This window comes from Selaginella moellendorffii, unplaced genomic scaffold, assembly GCF_000143415.4.
Source record: "Selaginella moellendorffii unplaced genomic scaffold, v1.0 SELMOscaffold_35, whole genome shotgun sequence".
Lineage (NCBI taxonomy): Eukaryota > Viridiplantae > Streptophyta > Lycopodiopsida > Selaginellales > Selaginellaceae > Selaginella > Selaginella moellendorffii.
The window spans coordinates 1159958-1178635 of NW_003314296.1; the positions used below are offsets into that span (position 1 = coordinate 1159958).

Genomic DNA, 18678 nt, shown 5'->3' on the forward strand with positions numbered 1-18678 from the left:
TTGTAATGGTATAATGGTTTAAGTGTAGCCACTCATGTGGATTGGAGCCTTTTCTATTACATCTTCAAGTGCACATTTGGATATGCTGATGATTGTGATGGTTCATTTTAATAATTGCATCATTTCCATTAAAGGCCATTTGAGTCAATAATGTAGTTTGGTATTTGCCTTTGAAGCTGTTTGCTTAATACGGAGCTAAATATATCAAAATGAATCAAATTAGGAATGTTATAATTAGCACTTTATCAAGATTTTATGGGACTTGTGCGTGCATTTACTTTCACCACCCTTGACAATGGCCTTTGACTAATATAACGTTATAAAATATTACCTTTTCCATACATTTCAATTCCACTTTTTGTGGGAGATGGTTTTGTTTTAATAGAGGTTGACACTATTGTTGCTTGTATTTAAGGATAAGGGCAAGGATGTAATCGTGGCTATGATGTTTTGTGCTTGGCATGTGATAAGGTTGACCACACATATCATTGTTGTCAACATTTTCTAAATTAACATCTTTCGTTTCTTGGGTGGAGACACTAGCATCAATAATGTCCTATTAATTCTATTATAATGGAAGGTTTTGATACAAAGATTCTTCTAGGAAATGAGGAATCATATAAGTAATGAAGGGTCTTTATGCAAATCAATGACCCCTTAATTTTTTTTTCATGAGTACTATTAAAGTGCTCACTTGGCACAAGTTTATCTAGTGTTTATTTTCCTATATTGTTATCTACAATTATGTTATGTGGTAAAACTAATCTTTATCCTTTATGGCAATAGACATATATATGGGATAAAGTAAATCTAGCTATATATATAAGTGATCTTGAACTTAAATTTCAATCATTGGGGTGGTGTTGATTCAAACTTTTGACCTCATCCTTTATATAAATTGATTGTAGCACAATTATGTCAAGTTTAAAGTTAAAACATCTCTTTTCTGTCTTATATTTTTTCATCTTTTTTCCATTCCTCTTATTTCTATTCCACTTCATCCCTTTGTTTTGACATTTGTTTTCATCACTTTTATTTCCTCATTATTTCCTATTATGTTTTTGTGTTGCTTCTTTATTCCATTTTCATATCACTCTAATAGTTTTTATGTTGTAGCAATTGACTGACTCAAGAAAGAGTATGTTAATTTTTTTGACTTTGACCTTTTTTTTTGGATCAAGATTGCAACACATCATCCTTTTATAATTGAGGATGCTCATTTAATCAAGACTCACATTTAACATCAGTCACTATAAGAGATTAAAATTTTATATACCAATATCAAAGAGATGTTGGAGAAGAGTGTTATCTTAAAGTCTTAGAGTCTTTAAGTGTGTGAATTTCATTTTATGATAAAGTTTAATAGGAATATTCAATTTTATGTCAACTATTATTAGTTAAATAAAGTAACTATCCCAAATATGTACCCTCTTTTTCATACTATTGATCTACTAAATCATTTGGGGAGAAGTTATTAATTTATCAAGTTAGATTTTATTTCTAGGTACTGACATGTGTTAATGACCAAAGAAGATGTTCCCAAGATTATTTTTGGTACACCATTTAGTTTATACAAGTTTTTAGTAATGTTGTTTGGTTTAAATAATACTTTGGTGACTTTTTAGTGGATGATGAATGAGGTTTTTTGTGATATATTAGAAGTAATTATTTACTTCATCAATGACGTATTAATCTATTCAGAAGGGATATAGGAGGAGCATATCTATAATGTTTGCAAAGTGTTAAATCAGTTACAAAAGTTGATTTAAAGTGAAACAGTTGAAATATGTGTTTAGGTCCAAGGACGCAACTTATCTTATCATATACTAATGAGTATGGCAATCATTGCTATTTAAAAACTATATTTAGTGTAAGTGTGCTCTTGTTTGTTAGGAGGCTTATCCTCCTAACAAACATGCCTCACTTTACCTCACTCTCCATGCAGTGATTTTTCTTTCTCTTTCCCCAAAAGCAATCTGATTGATACATTGATTTAAATACACCCTTCTTTTACAATGATATATACACTTTAAGATGCCCTTCAAGATTCTATTCAACAAGAAAGAAAAACCAATAGATTCCATCACTTGCGACTTTTCTAAATATACTTGTTTGTGTCCTCTTCATCATCACTGCTGCTGCTGATCTTCTTGTCGTCAGGGTCTGAGTCTTCTAGCTCGTCCTCGGAACAATCTCCGTCTTCTTTGTCAGGATAGTCACACTCGGGAGAAGATTTTGAGGAGTTGGCCATCCTAACCACTCAACATCATAGCCCAATCAATCTAGCACTCACCTCTTCCCCCATATACTCCATGCTCACTCATTGTTCCCAAGCAATGCACCAAAATCATATGAGCATAACAAGTCATTGCTATCCAGACATTAATATTATTGTGAGTGTGCTCTTTTATGTTGGGAGGCTCATCCTCTACCTCACTCTCCATTCAAGGATTTCTCTCTCTTGCAATTTGATTGATTCAAAATAAGATATACCACCTTTTTACTAGGATACCCTTCAAAATTCTAAATAGATCCTTTTTTGATCTTACAATCCTACAAATCAATGATTATTGCTCCAACTCTATTCTAGATAGAGATAGAATTTATTAACCATCTTACACAGACCATGGAATCACAATAGTAGCAATTCTAATTCAATTGCCTCTATACCATTCAAAAACTCAAAATTAATTCTAAATCAGATGGATCTATTATTAATCTTATTAGATTATAAAGGTGGAATACAGAATTTAAGTTCACCATTTTCATATTTTAGCAAATTATTCATTTCTATACGTGATTCTTGAAATTTCCCCTTTTCTTTAGCTGCACATACTAGAACTAATAAAGTATCATACATTTCAGCAGTACAAGAATCTATATAGCCACTTCCCTTCACTAAACCTCCATCATCATTCCCAAGCACTTTGTCAAGATCATAATACTGATCATCTGAATATTCTTTTTCATTATCTCCCCTGCACCTAACATGGATCCATTGCCTAATAAGACTAATTTCTATGCAATAGAATTTAAAATTTCGACACACATCACCCTGCAAAAGTAAATGTTACTAATTAAACAGAATAGATTTTACACTTACAATAGCATAAGAGGTGAAAAGCATCAATCCTAAAAATAATTTCAAAGCTGCATTCATATTTATTAGTATGTGATTTTACTGATAGGAGCATAATTATTTATCACAACTCAGTAACAATAGTGTAAATGATAGGTCCAATGCTTCTTATGGTAGCACAAGTGGCAGTGAACAAGCTTATCAATAATCTGCACTATATATAAAATGGTATATTCTTTTTTATTTGCAGCCACAATTTTAGGGTTCTTGAGGTAGTGTGCCCCAATGGGAGCTTGATGCCACTACCTAGAGAGCTTGCTAGAATCGTCCAAGCGTTGATCCATTCTAGTGCTTGCTCTAGAACCCTAGAAAAAATGGGCGAGAGTTAGGTCAGTGATGCGAATGTGATGAATGTGGATTCTGGAAGCGCTGCAGGCGATTCTCTGGCCATCGCAGCATCAGCAGCAGCGGATGGATTCGATCGCAGCGAGTCCAAGCGATGCGAAGCTCTTCTCCAAGGTGAAGGGATTCTACGATCTGGGAAAGCAGGAGCTGGAGAAGGCTGTCCGGCACGAGGAATTTGGCTTGCCGCAGGATGCGATCTCTCACTACAAGAACGCGCGCCAGGTGTTCATAGAGGGCAGCTCTGCGCCCTCGGCTGTGGATTCTAACAGCAAGTAAGTTAGTGGAGAATGTTTTATCGAGATTTCTCTTGTTTGTCGTCAGGTATGCTAGTGAGATTGCGAGCTACAAGGGGAAAATGCGCAAGTGGCAGGAGGATTGCACCGAGAGACTGCGTGTTTTGGAGAACCGATCGAAAGTTTCTAGTCAAGTAAGATTTTTGTGTTGGAAGTTTAAAACTCTTTGTGACTAACTTTCTACGTCCTCAGGCAGTCATTCAGAGTCAGGTATTTGTGATTGTTTCTTCTCATCTTTCGTTTTTGCGAACCTCGGAATTTTACAGCCACGGCCCAAAGAAAATGTTCGCTGTAACTCGGCGCCGGATCGTTCCAATGGAAGGACGGCTTCTATCAAAGGGATTGATCCTAAGCTTGCTGCAATCATCGAAAATGAGATTGTCGATCGCAGTCCATCTGTAAGGTGGACTGATATTGGTGAGTTTTTCGTGTGTTTTTTTTTTCTTGCGTGAATCTTGGTACCTGTTGCAGCTGGACTTGCAAAAGCTAAGCAAGCTTTGATGGAGATGGTCATTCTTCCTACGAAAAGGAGTGATCTTTTCACGGACCTTCGGAGACCAGCTCGAGGTCTGAAATAAAAGCCGCGATTTTGTTAGTCTGACGCGCACTTTAACTATCAGGATTGCTTCTTTTTGGTCCTCCGGGGAATGGAAAGACAATGCTAGCCAAGGCAGTGGCATCTGAGTCTACTGCGACATTCTTTAGCATCAGTGCTTCGTCATTAACTTCAAAATGGGTAAGACTTTCGATCAACAGTTTGTAAGGATCTTAAAACTTAGTTTCTGCGCAGGTTGGCGAGGCGGAAAAACTCGTTCGAGCATTGTTCACGATTGCGCGGTCCAGACAACCAGCATTTATCTTCATCGACGAGGTATTGTGGTGCTGCAAACACGACTCGTTTGACTTGGAAGCTTTTCCAGATAGACAGCATTTTGTCTGCGAGATCGGCGAATGAACACGATGCTAGCCGCAGGCTCAAATCAGAATTTTTGAGCCACCTTGACGGGCTCCCATCGAACAAGGACGATCGCATCGTTGTGATGGGTAAAGCGCGCGGTAAAACTTATAATTTGCCGCTGAGCTGAGAGTTTGTTTTGTCACAGGTGCTACCAACAGGCCAGAGGAAATAGACGATGCAGTTCGGAGACGTCTCGTAAGTAAGCTAGCCAACTTTTTGTTTTAGTTCTCTGTCTTGGTTTTTCTCTACAGGTGAAGAGAATATACGTCCCACTACCGGACTCTGATGGCCGCAGGTCACTCCTACAAAATCTTCTCAAAGGACAGGCCTTCAGCATGTCAAGTAGGAATGTTTTACCTTTTCTTTTTTTTTTTTTCCTCGCGCTGAATCCTTGGTTTTTCACAGGCTCTGACTTGGAAAAGCTCGTGAAAGACACAGATGGTAATGTCGTTGTTTCTGGTAATGTCGTTCTTCCTAAGTGTGGGAATGGCAGGGTATTCTGGTAGCGATCTTCGTGCGCTATGCGAGGAAGCAGCGATGATACCAATTCGCGAGCTTGGTCCACTGGTGGAAACGATTCGTGCTAGCCAGGTCTGTTTCTTCTTCTTCGTCTACTTGTTGGGAGTGACACTGCGATTGCCAGGTTCGTGGCCTCAATCTGGGAGATTTTAGAGAAGCGCTCAAAGCGATCCGGCCGAGCGTGTCGAGAGAACAACTGCAGCATTTCGAGCAATGGAATCGCGACTTTGGCTCCACCTAGAGATAAAAGGTTCTCTCATTGTAAATAGCTGCGATTACTTGAAATCCACTTGACGCATAAAGCTATACGAAAATTCTCACAAATTCCTTGCCTGTTTTTGTCGTGGTAGATCGAATTCGAGCCACAGGAACAAAAAGTTGGCGCACGAAACCTCGTCTCTTACATGTTCTTTCATTAGGAACGTTCTCACGTCCTTCGGCGCTTAGTGGTGGTACTGGTAGTGGCCTTCGTGCTTGGACGTCTCTTTCGCAGGGTCTGTAATAACAAAGCAGAACAAGAGATGAAAAGAGAAAAACGCTCTCCTTACATTGTCCAGCTCAAAGAGTTCGTCCGCAAGCTCCTCCTCGGCGGCCCTCTTTTTTTCTTGCTTGATCTCTTCCTCTATATCATCAAAGTAGCTCGTCTCTCTGCGAAAGAACAAAAAAGATTACTCGAGTCCAAATTGTTTTCTCGCCATAGCCTTACCGATATGCCTCTGAAGCAAACGGCACAAACGCGTGGAAACTGTTGCCAGGAACTGCGCCAACCTGTGGATCAAAGCATACGACCGTTAACTTGACGTGATATAACCAGCCAAAGTTCATACTCTGCGGAAGTTTTTGAAGTTGATTCCGCTCACTTCAGGCCTTTCGTTTTGCGGCTCTTGGACAACCAGTCCCACGACGTATCTGACTTCGCCATACTCCTTGTCAATCGCTTCACCGTAGTCTTCCTTCTCCTTCACACTTTTTGCTGTAAATGTCGCCTTACTTCTCGCTAGTGGGGCAGTATCGCGTTCCAACGATTCCAGCTTACTTGGTTCGCCTGTTTCAAAGTAAAAATGTTAGCCAGTGCACATTCTTCGATCATGTTTCTACCGTTTCCTTCGTCCTTCATACTTTCGCTTGTGACTGCTTTGGGCGATGAACCAACGCATTTTTGAGCTGTGGGAGATTCAGCCGATGACTCGAGTGCTGCAGGTAGCAAATAGTAGTCGGCCTTAAAACACAAGATATCTTACCAACAGTCTTGCCCTTCGCCTTCGTACGCGATACTGGAGGAGATGTTTCGCGTTTGATGACCTCGGGTTGTTTTACCCGTTCCTTGATGTTCTGTAAGGTTCGAGAAGTGAGCTCTCTTTTTGAAATAGAAAAATAACGATTACTTTGGGAGGAGTCTCGGCCACGGAGTCGGAATCATCGTCAGAGTCCTGGAGATCAACAGTCGCGTCCGTAGATTGGCTTTCTGCAGGGCCTGAAAACGAAGATATATTAAGCTGTAATACAGCAATGCAAGTGCATACTTTGCTGGACGTAAAAAGCAGAGATGTCTTTGCATCCACTCAAGATGCCAAGTATCAAGCTTTTTTCTCTAATTCTTTGAAGATGTTGAAAGCCTGCGAAGTCTTCCTCCGCTTCAACGAAATGAGGAACAATGAGGATTTGTTGCTGCTTTGAATCCTGATAAAAACAACATCAATAATAATACAAAACTGATTCGTCCAAGTTTAGGTACCTGAACTTTTTTCTTGGAAATAAGCTGTAATGTTCCTCCGGCAGCAGTGACAATCGATGATAAGTTTTTGTTGCAATAATACTGCAGTGCAGGCAGACAACACATTATTAGCATAATTCTGGCTTACTCAACGTTCGGACCTTGTGAAGAGATGTAGCTAGAAAAGCTATACCCTCGTAAGTCGACAAACGAGAACCAGGCTGTACAACTTTCACATCTGAGCCATCATCTTCATCTAGCTCAAACTTCAGAGTAGGAGTATAGCTAAAACCAAATGCATCAAATAAGAAGTTGTTAATATGACAATGCTTCACCTGGAGCACTTTGGGATCTCTTGTACGGGTCCACCGGAGCTCGCAACATTCTACAAGAAAGCAGATAGTTCTACCGAAAGAAATCAAACATCAGAAAAGAGAAGAAAAGAAGTACCTCCAGCCATTTCAATGACACGACCGGCTTTTGTTGGCTCGCTGCCATCAAAACCATTTCTGTCACGGAGGAGCCATCCTCCACAAGCAAGTGAGTGCATTCCTCGTCCCATTTTTCCACACAGCGTGCCCCTTGAATGATCACACCAGACTTCAGCTCTACTTTCTTCAAGAAAACCTTACCAAAAGCAGTGTTTGCCTTTGAGATCACATTGCGAGCCTGGGACGCTGAAACGCAGAAGAAGAAATGCTCGTACGTGGCCCTGGAAACACCAAGGCAAAATCAGCAAAAGCAAAACCAAGAAAGAACTAGAGGACCTAAAGGTACTGCTACCCGTTCCAAACGTGATCTCATCCCCATCCTTTACAGGAGCTTCCTTGCCTGGCAGCTCCAACACAGGCCTCGCTCGTCCTCCTCCAGCCCCCTTGTTGAGAAACGTCCCAAACTTGGACAAATCCCTCACGATCGCTTCGCATTTCGTCCCGCCAGGAGGCAATGGGAGCACCACGAACTCGGCGTGGACGCGCGACACGGTCTTGTCCGTGGCGATGCACACCGCGCAATCTGCCGGCACGAGAGAAATATTCCGATCTAGCGGACCAAGAAATCGATCGATTCTACCTTTCCTGCCGATCTTGTAAGCGCCGGGCGCCGTGAAGCAGTAGCTCCGAGCATCTGCCGAGAGATCTGAGAGGAGAATCGCGAGAAAATAAACTCACCGGCAGAGGCATTCTTGAGGGCGCCAAGCTTCCAAACCATGGATGGAGCCCTAGTGACATGGCCTCATAGTGATGTGGCGTTATAATGATGTGGCATCATGATGACGTGGCATCTATGCGACGTGGCTAAATGACTGATTAAACAATCATAGAAAGGAAGGATATATATGTACACAAACCACCAAAAAAAATGGAACACAAAAATTGGTGCTTATAAGCTACTTACACTATGCGTTGTTTCTTTGCTGCTCGCTTGTTCTTCTTTTGTTCTTCTTTGTTCTTGGTCATCCAGTGAAATTTGCTCAGTGGAAGCAAAAGCAGCCGGATCGCGTCTCGGTCGGGGTCATGCCCGAGCCTTTTCTCGTATCGATGGCTTCCAGGAGCTGGACGACTTCGCTCATGTTGGGTCTTCTATCCGGATTCGCGTCCCAACACTTTCGCATGATATTCGCTAGAGGCGGCGGGCAGCAGCCAGGGATGTTTGGTCTCAAGTCCTGAAACGAAAAACCAAAAGAAACTTCTTAAAACTAAGAGCAAAGATCCGTAGCGATACCTGGTGCACAACCGCATATGTCATGTCTGCAAAGCTGTAGTCCGCAAAAGGCATGTCACAGCAGTAAATCTCCCACAGGCAGATTCCAAAGCTGTAGACGTCGCACTTTCGGTTGTAAGGTTTGCCATCTAACACCTGGATGGACCCGGGAATCAGTACTTCAGAGACAGTGACACGAAGTGGAGAGAAAAAAAGTCTTGCGTACCTCAGGAGCCATGTATCCCACCGTGCCAGTTTCGCCGGTCATGTCTTTGGGATTCTGAGCCTCGACGCGGGCCACCCCAAAGTCGGCGATTTTAACTCGCCGCTTATTGTCAAGTAGCATATTCTCCGATTTCACGTCCCTGTGAACTATCTTCTTAGAGTGAAGATAGTCAAGCCTGCAAGTGTAACTCAAAGCAAACGAACAAATGAAAAGAGAAGAAGAAAAACAAAAAAAGCGGCGAAAAGAAGCAAAAAAGTACAACAAAGGACGAAGAAACTCACCCTCTGGAAAGGTCCAAGGCTAGCTGGATCACGACCTTGAGCCGGAGCTTCTTTCGACAATGCTGGATGAGGAACTGCTTCAAAGTTCCACCCGCGAGGTACTCGACGACAACGCAACAAATGTTCGAAGATATACGAACGAATCCACCGGTGGACGCGACTTGGAGATCCGGCGATCCGACGCAAGCTCCAACAAACTGCCACTTCCCAGTCAGTCATCTTCTACTGGTAAACACCCACCAAAAAATAATTCCAAGAACAAAAGCGAAGAACATTCACCTTGGTCACATTGGGATGATCCAGCTTTTGCCAGACAGCCACTTCTTGTTGAAAAGAAGAACGTAAGGTGTTAACAAGAGCTTGCGACATTGCCTGTTCTTCCCCCCAGTCCAGTAGCTTCACTGGAATCAAAAACCAAAAGAAACAAGGGAAGAACAAAACAAATTAGAGGACCGATGTTATCGGATGCAGTGGAACTAAATGCGCGAGAAAGGAAAGAAATCTTTTTTACCCGCGACATCCTGGCCATTGTAGACGCCACGGTGCACAACTCCATAAGTTCCATGAGCGATGATGTCGTTGAGCTGGAGCTTGGCAATATCGATCTCCCAATCCTCCCTGACTCTGGGCCTGGATTGATTCGACTGCTCGCCGGGCTTTCCAGCAGCCGGGACCTTTATGTGCTTCTCCAGAGTAGCATCCAGGTCGAGGTCGGCGAGATTGAGCAGATCCGCGCGGACAAAACCCTTGCTCTGATCGGCTCCATGCGCCTTCGATTCCTCCATCCGAAATCCTGAAAATCCGACCTACTGGCAATTCACGTGGGAAGATCTGTGCCGGATCATCGACCCTCGCAGGAAGAACGCCAAAACCCTAAGGCACTGTGCAAGAAAATATTTGGAAGGGAAATAGTAGGAGTCAATGAATTAAAGAGCTCACACAAACTCTAGCCCTAGTGACGTGGCGTCCTAGTGATAAACGTGGCAGACTTTAGACCCTTTTTGCTTTATTGACAGATTTGTACAGTTAATCGTGCTTAAGAAAATTGGCACGCTCGCAAAATTGTCTTTGGCAGTAAAAAAAAATTTCGAAGAGAGAATTGGCTCACCTCTTCCACTGTGAGCGTCGCTCAGTGTCTTTCATCACTCCCAGTGTGATGGATGAAGAGCTTCATCACTTCGTAGAACGAAACTACAATGCTCACCGAGGGACCGGCTCGGGCAACGCGAGGGCCGACGCCGGAGAAGAGTCCCCTCAGCCCTTCATCCCTGGAGTTGGAGCTTGCATCAATCTCTCGAACAACGACGAATTGGAATGCGAAAAACTCACCTCCAGATCGTCATCAGGACTTTGGCAGTGTTAGAATCCATTCGCTTGGAGGGGTCCTTCACAGTTGCAAGAGAAGAAGGTAAGATACCAACGAGCGAGGAAGAACCAACGTTTACCAGTATTTGCCGCCTCGTCTTGACAACGTCTAAAGGACACGTCGCTGCTGCAGCAATGCTCCCGGCCAGAAATCCACCACAAACGTTCGCGGTAAGAACGCTTAGTGCGCTATCCGAGCCAAGTCTTTGACGGACGCTCTTCCTAATCTGCGAAAGCTTGCGTCAAACAAGAAAGAAAAAAAAAAGAAAGAAAAGAGCTTCTTACAGGCTCTAAAATGCTCCAGCAAATCGCTGAGAAGGGCACGTCTCGAGCTAGTTGTGCTCCAACGCCCGTCCACAAGCCTCTGACCCTTTGGACTAAAGAACCGAGGTGAGAATGCAAGGAAAACCAATGGTATTGTAAAAGCACTTACGTGAGCCACCCGGTCGTTCTGAAGCTCCAGACATTGTAGCCCACATCCCCGGAGGACTCACACCTTGGCGAACCTCCTTATGAGCCTAAACCATGTAAAAACTTTCAGCTCTGCTTGTAATCGGCACAACGAAAACAAAACTCGACATGAAAAGAAAGAGCAAACCTGCATTCGGGTCCGAGCTAATTCAATGGGACCACAGACAATGCATGCCAGGGACCTCGCCACAGTACCAGCTATAAGCGGCGTGTATGGCTCAATGTGAAGAGCGTTTCTCTTGGAAACATCCTCCAGCCACTCGTGAAAGACATCATACACCGGCAAGTAGATCCCAACCTGTTCACGAGAAATGAACTTAGAGACCATCTTAAACCGGCAGAAGAGCGAACACTCACGGTAGGAACCGCAATGGCGAGTGCTGCGTCCGTGCCACGCCAGAGACGTAAGAATCCTTCCTGTTTCATTCGATTAGTCAATGCAACGTAAACAAGAACTCTCGAAACCGTGCCTGTCGAACGACTTTGTAGAAAACATCCCAAGTTCCCTTGTAGCGGAAACAATCCGGGGGACACTGTGGAACTTCGGCAGGACCACCCCGTGGGCAAACGGGAGGACACTTCCCATCAAGCACCTAGAAAAAAGCAGCCATAAGCTAGAAAAAAAAAAGAAAGAAAAAAATCGATTGCTTACCTGGTGCTGGAGAGAGTCTGTGATGTGATTTTGATACTGGACTCCTGCTGCTTGTGCCTGGAGCCTAGTCTACAAGGCAAAATCACAAGCTTAGCCATGGAAAACTTAAGAAAAGAAAAAGAGTACCTTCGCTACATCCAAAGGATTCACAATGACAGCTGACAGGAAAGCTGCGCCGGCCGCGGAGATCGTTTTCTCTTTGAAATTCACTTTGGGAGCGCTAGATTTCCCATCCTCTTCTGCTTCAATGCCACGATTTCCCGATGAGGATTCATGCTTCCCGGCCGTGGACGAGTTCACAGTGACCGCAGGAAACCAGATATTGCTCGCGGAATGCCGGGACACCATCAGAAGTTCATCGGCTTCCTGGAAAACGAGCAAGCGACGTGAGAAATTCCGCGCAAGAAGATTTCTCACAAGAACATCGATCAGAAGCTAGGGAATGGATCAAGATTGCAGAACAAAAGAGGCGGCTACCTCTGGCGCCCGAAGAACCCTATTGGAAGAAGAAAATTTTAGGGCGTAGACGAAACTGGCCTTGAGGGTTTTGGCAACAGGGACAAATCGCCGCCACTGGATCGGAAACGTGGACGACGGTGAGAGAGCCACGTCTCCAATTCGTTGGGTTCTAGAGAATATCCTTGTAAAAGCTAATGGACGTGTCAGCCAAAGGAACGAAATATTTACAGCATCTCTTTGGTGGATTGTTTAGTCTCTTGTGAGAGCCAATGGCCTGTGCTCTATAAAGCCAAGAGCCATGCCTTTGGCTATGGCCGCCCGAACGAAAGAGATGTTGGAAGTGAGCGTTGGAGCTTGAGAGCTATCACCCGTTCCAAAAACTATCTTGTGTTTTCCATGGATCCTCCCAGTTTGTGGGAGCGCCATCACCCTCTCGGAGGGATTGTCTGGAACGATAAAAGGCCTGGAGTTGCAAAGAAAAACGCTCGCATTTCTCAAGCGAAAGAGAAAAAACTTACTTCAAGCAATCGTGAAGAGCTGCCGCTCTTCTCTGCTCGTCCGGGCCACCGATCACTGAGACGATTGAATCGAACTCCTTCCAGGCAAACTGGGAGACCATCGGTTGCCTCTCTTTGAAAATCATCGCAACTTCGCGCAAAAAGGGCCTTTCCAGCTCAAGCAGTGCCTGGAAGATCAAAGTAACCTCGATCATCGTCAAGAGCAAGAGAAAAGAAAAAAGAACTTTTCATACCTGCGTCTTAAAGAAGTGACCAAAACTCGAGTACTTCTTTTGCAGCTGCTTGACAGAGCACCACGCCAGAGACGATGCGACACCATTGCTGATCCCACAGACAAGCCCGATCAAAGCCGTGGTATCGAGATTCACGAGCTCGACTCTCTCACTCCGGCCACCCCAATCCCTACTCACGTCCTTCAAAATCCTGTAGAAGCCACTCTCCTCCAAGCCGTGCTCCACGATCCCGACTATAGACTCTGTGTATTCGTTTGCGTTGATAACCTCTCCCTCGAAGACGCTCGCCGGAGCTACCTTGAGCCGATACATGACCGCTGCCTTGACTGGAAGAGAGATCCAGCTACTGCTCAGCGATTCCTCTTCCTGATCCTCGTCGACCAAGAGCCACTCCCCAGCCTCAACCTCGCTAAACTTGTGAAGATCGTCCACTTCGATCTGGTACTCGCTAAACTCCGACTTGAAGCTCTCGGCCACGCCCCTCTCGACGCCCCTGGCGAAGTAGAAGATGAGGAAGTCGGGTCGAGTGACTGGATTCGCCACCGCTGCCTGGACGAGGATTTCTGCCCTGGATCGGAGCTCCGGCCATGAAACGTGCTTGGGATTTCGATCCGACACCACCATCCATGCCGGTTTCCCATCGTACATCCCCACCAGATCGACGTGAGCTCGAGACGATGGCGATCCTAGAAAGCTCTTGTTGACGCCGCAGATCCCACTCACGTAGGGGTGCTGGAGAAGTTGGATCAATGCCTCGAAATGCCCGAAATTCGAGCTGCCAAGACACCCAGCGCTCTCAAATCTCGGCTATAAATCAGCAACATTACCTGTCGGGAGGGCCGGATCTCTCCTCGAGCGCTCCCAGCTTCGACAAACTCCTGCGGCAATCCGCCATGATCTTCCCCACCGACAGCGCCTCGATAGCCGTCCTTGCGGCGCCGACGCGGGCGCGCAGCAGCTCATCGCCGAGATCCATCGAGAGAAAACACGACACACTTACTCCATCGCAAGAACCCTAAATGCCAGGGCGAGCCAACCCTAAAAACTAAATAGCATAGCTTATATTGATTAGAGAACAGTATATATAGTAGTAGTTACATAGTAGGTATTTAAAAAGTGGGGCTCTTCGCGGGCTTGGGATTCTTCCTCCTCTTGCCACTCCCTTTCTCGCACTGGCTCGTCACATCGTCCTCGTTGACCACGGCATTTAGAACCTCTGACTCGGGCGACGACCGGTCAGCGCTGGTCGCCACCTCGCTGACCGAGCAGCACACCGCCGGCTTGACCGCCGGTTCGACCTCTATGCTGACCTCGCTGACCCCTGCGATGACCTCCTCCACTGGGTTGACCAGGCTGACCACCACCGCCATCTTCTTGTTTCGCTTCTTCTTTGCCCTAGCCATCTTGGCGGCGGCGGCGCCGGGGCCCTTGGAGTGGCCGACGTAGTGGAGATGCTGGTTGACCGTGAGCCGCCCCGTTGACTCGCGGTTGTAGGCGCACGAGGAGCGGCCGTCGTTGACCATGGTCAGCTCCTGGTCCCGGGGGCAGCGCGGCTCCACGATCGCCCGCAGTTTGCACTGCAGCGAGCAGAAGCGCTTGCTCGGATCCATGAGCGACCGCTGGCACACGCTGCAGTGGCTCACCGCGATCACCATCTTGGGCTGGTGCGTGCGCGCCTGGATGAACACAATGTGGCTGTGGTTGATGTAGAAGAACTGGATGTCGACCAGGTTGACAAAGGGCTGGATGTCCTCGACCTTGATCGAGTTCTCGTGCGACGCCTTTCGGACTTGCAGGCACGAGTGACCCCGGTGGGCTTGCGACTCCGACTCCGCCTTGCAGACCCCCACCTTGCACTGGACGCAGAAGTACTTCCTCGCGGAATGGCGCGGGCACTGGCAGCTCACAAAGTACTCAGAATGGATGAATGCGGTGAGCCATGGAGGACCTCGCCTGTCCACATTTGACCCAGCGGCGCTGACCCGGGCCGCATTGTCAACGGGCACGGTCAAAGCCAGCCATGGAGCGCTACATTTCTCATCCTCAACGCCGCTACCACCATCGAAGCCGCCACCACCACCGCCATTGCTAAAGAAACCCATGGTAGAAGGCAAGGAATTGGGGAAGAAGAATGGAGGTGAAAAAGCTAGCCCTCGACGAGAGAGTTTTACCTAGGGCGAAAATAACAAGTTAATCCGGTCCGTGCTTGTCGCGGTGCTGCCGCGCGGCCTTCACCATCACACCAAGCCTTTTGGTGCTATATTTGGCACTAAATTAGCTCCAAATAAGACTGATTATTTTAAGGCCGGGAGAATCCCGAATGAGGTGGCTTGCGATCCAAGTCTATATGTGTGCGTGGCCAAATCCGACGGATACGATTCCCAGAATCTGACACGTGGCACGCCCCCGCGCGTTGACTGTATGGACGGCGAGGATGGGCTCCAGCTCACGGGGCATTTTAGGGTTCTACCCTTTTTCTCCCCTGGCGCAGGGATTTTTTTGTCCGGTCGCGCTTCCGACACAGTGGCGCGCTGGCGGCCCGTGATTCAATGCAGGAGTCGATTGGGATTGCTTTGTCGCTTCTCGATCCGGCAGTGGCGTCGCGGGAGTTGATCCAGGTGTGATATTTTGCTCTCGAAGGCGCTGTAGCAGCGGAGGGGTTTTGGATCATGTTTCTTCGCGGCTGAGAGGCGGTATGACGAAGGAGAGGGGGCATGTTGTTCACAGTGGAGGATGCCGGAGCCTGCAATTTGTTCCTGGATTGTCGTCGCCCTCGCCAGCGGTGTATCGAGTCCCGAGAACTCCTCTCGCGAATGGACCGTTTAGAGGATTGATCATCTGTGTCACTGGCCTGTCCAAAGGTATGCTTTTCTAGCTAGGATCTGCTCCTTCGCTGATAAAATGTGGTGATTTTTTCCTCACAGAAGTTCGAGCTCAAGTCCAAGATGCCACCGAGAGAATGGGTGGAGTGTACAGTCCGGATCTACATCCTCAGTGTACACACCTGGTCGTCCAGATATCCACCATTTTCTTTGGTTTCTCGCTTTGGTTTTTCTAGCTCTTTCCTTGACTCCTCGCACAGCTTTGTTGGACGAAAGCTTGAGCATGCTTTGAAGCACGGGGTAAAACGTGGATTGTTCGTCGTGACTTTGGCATGGTTTATCAACTCAGCTAAGCTAAATGGTATGAAGGTATTTTTTTCTTCCGGACGTGTCAGACAGTGTCCTTGTTTTTGCAGAACGTCTGGACGAATCTTTGTACGCTGTGTCAAAGAATTCCTTTTTCAACGCCGTGATTTCTCCGGAACAGAGGCTTTTCGATGGCGAACACGCTTGCTTGCCCAGCAGATTCGAAGAAAGCAAATCCGGAGACATCTCAGTGAAGTCCCTGGCGGAGTCTCCAAATGCCGAGAGCAAGCGTGGTCTTCTCTTGAGAGGCTTCACGCTTTACCTGGATCCGTGTCTTTCTGAGGACGTGCAAGCGAAGGTAACAATCACAAGGAATCAATTGTCAGTCTCTCAGATGTGACTGTCTTGGAACAGGTGGTCGCTGGAGCAAGCAAAGAAGGTGCGACTTTTGCTGACAACTGGTACAGTGGTTCCGATGTTACACATGTTGTCTGTGAAAGGGACTCTTTTCTAACTTATACGGGGTCAACATGTAATCTAGTCACTGTGGGTACAGCTTCGGTCCATTGTTCTTCCGAGCTCTCTAATGTCTTTTTCTTTTGTCAGCCATTATGGTTGTTGAAGAGTCTCAAAGAGCATGCGCTGCAGCGCATGGTGCAACTATCAACAGATCTAGCGCGGCACTTGGCTTTTGTGGCTGATCTTTCGCAAAGTAAAAGTTCGTTGCAGGTTTGTTTTGCTGTCATCTTCTCTCCAAGTTTGAGTTTTTTTTTACTGAATTTCAGTGGTGTCTGGCAGAATGAAGACGCGGTTAAGTCTCTTCAAACAGAACGTGAGGAGCTCGTTAAGAACGCGAAAGAAGGCGTAAGGAGGCGCAGAGGACAACGCAAACAAGTAGGGAAGCTTTCTAGATGGATATCTCTAATGTGTTGTGTTACGTTTTCAGCCATGTCGGACATTGCCACGCCCAATCACTGGAGCCACACTTTTAGATGGCCTGTGCTGGTCTGTTACGGATTGTCCTTCAGCAGCAAAGGTTTACGCCGAAGTTTCTCCCAGTGACGAGTTCTTCGATGCTCCTGATAATGGGAACACGTCGGAATCAGAGAGTGATTTGTTTGCACGTCCGCTCACTGAAAGGTAAGCCAATGCATCCTACGTTTTAGCCCGACTTTCTTACACTGGCTTGCTTTGCAGTGAAAGGCAGGAGATAATTTATAATGCAGTCTTTTTGACTGTCATGTTTCCAGTGGACCGCTTTGCCGAGATGGGACCGTCGTCGAGATCATTTTTCTGTGAGAACGGCTTCACCAGGCAACAAATAATGGAAAACATCTATCAGTTTTACCAGGTCTGGGCATTTTGTTTTAAGACTTTTCTACTTCCTCACATTCTGGATTCAATCGATGCAGGAGCCTTTGTCGGAACAGGAGTTGAACGTAGCAATCAACACAGATTCGAAGCACGCTGACAAGCTTCGAGCCTTGTACGCGGCCAGAGGGAGCAGTAACGACGTCATGAAGCGTCACGAGTTTATTGGAGGCAGGAGATGCTTTGATGGCCTCAAGCGGCTAAGCCGGGAAAACACCGGACAGATTTACGAGCTACTGCTGGCATCTTGATCAAAAACACAAATAACACAAACCTGTATATATCAGAAAAGGTTTTGCTGGTAAGTGGAGATAATTTTTTTCTTTGCTACTATGGGGACCAGCAGCATCACCTGGCTTGGGAATCAAGAATGGTACCTTCAAGTTTGTTTTCCTATTTGATCACTAAGATGAATCTCTTTTCTCAGGCCCGAATGGAGAAGAGACACTGGAAGAGGCTGGCGGCTGCCGGGCTCTCGCTGCTGCTACTCAGAGTTGCCTACGACGCCATCCTCTTCTTTTCGCCGCTGATAATCTCCACGATGCTGTGCGTGCTGTCGTTCAGACGACTGGGCTTGCTGCTCGAGGAGTGTAGGCCGCAGCTAGTGGAAAATCCCGAGGAGTCGCAGGGCAGTGGCAGTGGCCGAGACACTGGTCGACTGGAAAAATCTGGGGGACTGGAAAAATCTTACAGGCACTTCCAGAAACTTGCTGTTCGTCCGGTGATAGTCGAGGAGGTGGTAGTGAAAGAACGCCAGGAGGGACGAGATTCCGGTGAAGACGAGGAGACGATGGTCGTGCAGGCAGGAAGAGATTCCAGTGGAGACGAGGTCGAGCAGGCAGTCCAGAGCTCCAGTGACGAAGAGGATGATGTCACTTCCGCGATGGATGATAGTGATTTTGGGAGGAACAGCAGCAGCAGCTCCGAGATTGATCGTTACATGAGCTTGTTCGTGGAGGAGAGCGATGATCCGGAGGTGGTGGAGGAGAGAGCCAGTTGTTCCGATGGTGTTGATGGACAAGAGAGCATCCCGAGAGCGGTTTTTCTTCCAGCTCGAAGAAAGCATTTTCTGAGTGACGTGCTTTTCTTGCCGGCCTTGTTTCGAGTCACTCGCAGGTTGCTTATGCGTGCCTTCTTTGCAACCTTTTAAGAACTCCATTTGATAAAATGGACGAATATTCATTCTGGAGCTGAAAGTATTTGGCCCATACAGGTTTCGAACCTGCGACCTTGGCGTTATTAGCACCACTGACCAGCTGAGCTAATAGGCCTTACATTTTTAATTAGTTATTATTTTACAGTTAT

The 18678-nt window shown here is 46.3% G+C and overlaps 6 protein-coding genes across 8 annotated transcripts; 2 read left to right on the forward strand and 4 right to left on the reverse strand.

The window, feature by feature from the left end:
* Positions 1-3332: 3332 nt before the first annotated feature.
* Positions 3333-5504, forward strand: LOC9657552 (spastin). Its single transcript, XM_002977701.2, has 13 exons — positions 3333-3756; positions 3806-3911; positions 3970-3987; positions 4044-4194; positions 4249-4344; positions 4398-4513; positions 4568-4648; positions 4698-4821; positions 4881-4930; positions 4987-5077; positions 5141-5176; positions 5229-5326; positions 5379-5504. The coding sequence occupies exons 1-13, from the start codon at positions 3491-3493 to the stop codon at positions 5493-5495; spliced, it is 1350 nt and encodes a 449-aa protein (XP_002977747.1). The 5' UTR covers positions 3333-3490; the 3' UTR covers positions 5496-5504.
* A 1-nt stretch (position 5505) lies between these two features.
* Positions 5506-8178, reverse strand: LOC9656839 (nijmegen breakage syndrome 1 protein). 2 transcript variants are annotated; one of them, XM_024682737.1, is made up of 16 exons: positions 8138-8178; positions 8040-8093; positions 7736-7982; positions 7601-7680; positions 7419-7549; positions 7304-7353; positions 7130-7253; positions 6990-7070; positions 6778-6934; positions 6640-6728; positions 6496-6577; positions 6353-6448; positions 6082-6299; positions 5961-6022; positions 5803-5902; positions 5506-5750 (listed from the first exon to the last, which is right to left on the reverse strand). In XM_024682737.1, the coding sequence occupies exons 1-16, from the start codon at positions 8175-8177 to the stop codon at positions 5682-5684; spliced, it is 1680 nt and encodes a 559-aa protein (XP_024538505.1). In that variant the 5' UTR covers position 8178; the 3' UTR covers positions 5506-5681. The 2 variants fall into 2 exon arrangements, with proteins under 2 accessions (XP_024538505.1, XP_024538504.1); XM_024682736.1 differs by having other exon boundaries at positions 6496-6586.
* Positions 8179-8286: 108 nt separating this feature from the next.
* Positions 8287-10118, reverse strand: LOC9657553 (serine/threonine-protein kinase STY13). Its single transcript, XM_024682738.1, has 6 exons — positions 9688-10118; positions 9456-9577; positions 9177-9373; positions 8896-9070; positions 8691-8825; positions 8287-8631 (listed from the first exon to the last, which is right to left on the reverse strand). The coding sequence occupies exons 1-6, from the start codon at positions 9959-9961 to the stop codon at positions 8440-8442; spliced, it is 1095 nt and encodes a 364-aa protein (XP_024538506.1). The 5' UTR covers positions 9962-10118; the 3' UTR covers positions 8287-8439.
* Positions 10119-10153: 35 nt separating this feature from the next.
* LOC9657554 (mitochondrial carrier protein MTM1) lies at positions 10154-12234 on the reverse strand. Its single transcript, XM_024682814.1, has 10 exons — positions 12142-12234; positions 11791-12030; positions 11665-11733; positions 11483-11605; positions 11370-11429; positions 11140-11310; positions 10975-11059; positions 10827-10918; positions 10506-10768; positions 10154-10444 (listed from the first exon to the last, which is right to left on the reverse strand). The coding sequence occupies exons 2-10, from the start codon at positions 12010-12012 to the stop codon at positions 10306-10308; spliced, it is 1224 nt and encodes a 407-aa protein (XP_024538582.1). The 5' UTR covers positions 12013-12030; positions 12142-12234; the 3' UTR covers positions 10154-10305.
* Positions 12235-12310: 76 nt separating this feature from the next.
* LOC9657555 lies at positions 12311-13900 on the reverse strand. Its single transcript, XM_002977857.2, has 4 exons — positions 13702-13900; positions 12875-13649; positions 12642-12808; positions 12311-12586 (listed from the first exon to the last, which is right to left on the reverse strand). The coding sequence occupies exons 1-4, from the start codon at positions 13848-13850 to the stop codon at positions 12373-12375; spliced, it is 1305 nt and encodes a 434-aa protein (XP_002977903.1). The 5' UTR covers positions 13851-13900; the 3' UTR covers positions 12311-12372.
* Positions 13901-15352: 1452 nt separating this feature from the next.
* LOC9657557 lies at positions 15353-18460 on the forward strand. Of its 2 annotated transcripts, none has more exons than XM_024682756.1 (11): positions 15353-15735; positions 15799-15890; positions 15955-16057; positions 16113-16360; positions 16417-16548; positions 16609-16731; positions 16801-16896; positions 16949-17142; positions 17200-17353; positions 17415-17746; positions 17801-18460. In XM_024682756.1, the coding sequence occupies exons 1-10, from the start codon at positions 15570-15572 to the stop codon at positions 17622-17624; spliced, it is 1518 nt and encodes a 505-aa protein (XP_024538524.1). In that variant the 5' UTR covers positions 15353-15569; the 3' UTR covers positions 17625-17746; positions 17801-18460. The 2 variants fall into 2 exon arrangements, with proteins under 2 accessions (XP_024538524.1, XP_024538525.1); XM_024682757.1 differs by having other exon boundaries at positions 17415-17674.
* The last annotated feature ends 218 nt before the right edge of the window (positions 18461-18678 follow it).